Here is a 3,510-nt window from a genome sequence, read left to right on the forward strand (position 1 = left end):
TTGGCGTCTTTGGGTGATAGTAATGTGATATCAGCACCAGAGCCGGCAATGGCCTTACACCGATGAAGACAACATAATATCCAGTCGCCACATAAATCCAGCTTACTAGTCATACCACCAAGACAACAAATGCAAGTTGCGAGTACAAAGTTGCGACAGTCCGTGCGAAGTATCCCACTTCATTCGACGTAGAGCGAAAATTTGCACGCATTCCTCGTTTTTCAGGACCTCTGGAATGTCACCTAGCGTTATGTCGAGAGTAATACCTCAACTCTTCAGGTAGAAAACTGCACAGGTTGGCAGATAACTGTGCATGTGTGTGCTGACATACCATCCTAAAACAGGAGATACTTTCAGTGTGAATTATGGCAAGAAGCAACCGAACGACACCTCAAAGAGTATGCTTATAAAGAAGCCCCCCCCCCCCCCAAGTGCATGCACACTCACATTACACACTCTTCTACTTTAGATCACAGACTCTTGATTTTAGCCCACATTACCACAACTCAACCGCCTTCAGCTGATGGCAGACTACTGCAGCACACCATCACCCTGACACACCTATCCTATCGAGCATGACTTGCCACATTTGCAACGTCTATCTTCCACGCACACCAACACATATGGTTAGACTACGCACCTACACCCCTAACAATTTCCTCTTTCTCACTTGTATCGACCCGCAGCACTAACATTGCATAACTCCAGCACCACTAACAGAGAGACATTCCCACCTACACCTCAAAATCGAATCTCATTACCATCAACTCCCTATTAACTCGTACCACCACCCAGATTCATGCCTATTCACTGCAACCCTTGTTCAGAACCTCTCCAATTTGTTTCTGTGCCGACTTATGAATTTTAGTCTTTGCCATTGACAATAGCAACGCAAGCAGGATGAGTCAGTTTACCTTTGATCAACTCAGTCAGAGTGGTGTAGCTTCAAACCCCTATGCTCACGACGCTTTGGTTCCACAAGACCAATCACGAAGCGCATCGACACCATTCTCCTACCTACAAGGTTTGGCGGCACCAAATCTTCAGCTCAAGGATCACGAGCACTATGACAACTTGTTTGATGGAGTACTTTTGTCCTCCTTGCCAGAAGTCTTTACGGGCATGGGATCCAATATGAACACACGACTCGTACATCATGATGCGTTTGCGCATTTGGGTGATAGTAAGTTGACGGCAGCACAAGCGCCAGCAATGGCCTTACAGTCAGGACGACAGCATCTGCAGCCGCCAAATAGTGCCGGCTTACTTGACTTGCCACCAAGTCCACACGACTTCCACCAGTCGCTACCACAGAGTAACGTATTCGGAAAGCAGCCGTCAATGAAAGAACCTGAAAACCCAGCGACAACATTCTCCTTCCACCATGGTCAGACGGCACCGACCCTTCCACATAGCCTAATGCCGAATAACCAGCATACTTCCAACAGCTTGAGTGATGCAGCACTCTTTCCGTTCCCGCCACAATTTTCTAAAGGCGTCAGCTCATTTGGAAATATAGGATTCCCTCATGATGTGTTTGCGCCTACTGGTGACATGAATGCGATCGCAGTGTCAAGGCAAGGACGACAACATATTCCAAGTTTACCAGAAATGCAACCAAATCGTCGTCACGACCTTAGTGAGCCATTTCCACAGAGCACCTTACTCGGGCAGCAGCCGTCAATGCAAGAACCTGATAACTCAGCAACACCATTCTCCTTAAACCCAGGTCCGGCGGAGCCACTCCTTCAGCCTAACCTACCCAACAGCTGGAGTGATGCAGCAAACTTTCCCTACCTGCCAAAAGTCTCTACGGCCATGCGCTCTGATGTAAATACAGTATTAAACCATGATGTTTTCGCGCCATCGTGTGGTATTGATGTGTTGCTATCACCATCACTAGCAAGGGGCCTACAACAACAACAACGACAACAACAACATCACAAGCCACCACATATTCCCAGGCTGCAGGTAATGCCACCGCATCACCATGACCTCAGCGAGCCACTACCACCGAGTAACGTACTTGGACAGCAGCCGTCGACTAATGAACCTGAAAAAATTGCCAAAGCCAAACGAGTCTGCCCGGAATGCAAAAGGGGTTTCTCGTATCCGTCGCAGCTCAAAAGACACATGACAGTGCACACTGGCAAGAAGCCACATCGTTGCACAGAGTGTGGACAAGCCTTCTCGCAGAAAAATAGTCTAACTTTGCACATCCGGAAACACACCAGGGAGAAGCCATATCATTGCGACAGATGCAACTCACGTTTTTATGACCAATCAGCACTAAGCAAACACACGAGAACGCATACAGGCGAGAAACCATACAAGTGCACTATGCCGGGCTGTGAACAGGCATTCTCACAATCCGGCAATCGCAACCGCCATGTGCGTAGCCACAAGGCGAATATTGAGAAGCAAACCAAACCTCCCAGTGGATGCAACTAACAGACAGTGCACTATTGCTCCCGCATCACCAGTTCAAAAACAACAATGTCGGCAGGAGCAGCAAATAAGAAGATACCAGCGAAAGAAGTTTCCGTTTACGTGAGATTAATTCCAATTATGGGCAGGGGCATGCTTTTCACACTGGGGCGCACTGTGCCGAATATGAGCAATAGAAGAATCTGACATGTGTGCGTGTGTGTGTGCCTTCAGTACTACTATTAATTTTGGGTATGTACGTTTCATACCCTCAACTTCCAAAATATGGTGCCACACCCAGACCGCCATACATGCACGTGTATTCGTACTTGCCTAAAAATGCATTTGCCGGTGCAGACATCCCTCCACCCTCCGCGATCAAAAACCCTCACTTCATTGATTTATATGATACAAAATAGCATAGAGTTTTGGCTTGTTTTGGTACAATGTCAGCTGGCTCGTTTGTGGTTTTTCTCTTTTGCTGTGGTTTCTTTTGCTACATGTGACTGTTGAGTGTTGTCCATGTGGAACGTGGTGTTCGTTTGTTCCGTGTACTGATTTTTAGAATGTCATCAAGGTGGCAGGCGATGTAGAACGATGTGTTGTTTTTCTGCATGATGACATTCCCCAAACTGTCTATTGCCTCCCATAAATGCGTTATATGAGCATTCGTGATTTTTGAGTCTTCAGTTTTGTCTTTTTCAGTCTTTTTGTTCCTTCCAGTGGAGTTTTTGTCACTGGTATCCCGTCATGTCCTTTGTTCAAATACGTTGATGCAAACAAACGAGTGCTTGTCTCCTGTGTCCTGCGCCCCTGGGTACGAATGGCCGTGATATCGTTACAGTATGTATCGGTACTCTACGAAATAATGCATGTCGAAATAGCAATGGGGATGCAGCAGTGCGAATATCAGATGGATTTCTATTTTATCTGTCTTCAGCCAAATAAGAAAGATAAAACAGACCGTAGCGTGAATGAAAATCGCAGGATAGAACTAAGCTATTGGGGGAGTGAATGCAATCCCGACATTGTAAGGTATTAGGTGCTGAAGAGCGGAGTATAAAGAGGTCGCAAAAAAGGACA

At 46.6% G+C, this 3,510-nt stretch overlaps 2 protein-coding genes across 2 annotated transcripts in view; both read left to right on the top strand.

Moving 5' to 3' along the window:
- LOC135805356 (uncharacterized) overlaps positions 1-579 on the top strand; it is a 2,180-nt gene extending 1,601 nt beyond the window's left edge. Inside the window, exon 2 of the mRNA XM_065319384.1 lies at positions 470-579. Within this exon, the coding sequence (XP_065175456.1) occupies positions 470-579 (110 nt within the window). The remainder of the gene's footprint in view (positions 1-469) is intronic.
- Positions 580-841: 262 nt separating this feature from the next.
- LOC135830983 (zinc finger protein 362-like) lies at positions 842-3,103 on the top strand. The gene has a single exon (XM_065343226.1). The coding sequence runs from the start codon at positions 901-903 to the stop codon at positions 2,449-2,451; it is 1,551 nt and encodes a 516-aa protein (XP_065199298.1). The 5' UTR covers positions 842-900; the 3' UTR covers positions 2,452-3,103.
- The last annotated feature ends 407 nt before the right edge of the window (positions 3,104-3,510 follow it).

This window comes from Sycon ciliatum, chromosome 1 (genome assembly GCF_964019385.1).
Source record: "Sycon ciliatum chromosome 1, ocSycCili1.1, whole genome shotgun sequence".
Taxonomy (NCBI): Eukaryota; Metazoa; Porifera; class Calcarea; order Leucosolenida; family Sycettidae; genus Sycon; species Sycon ciliatum.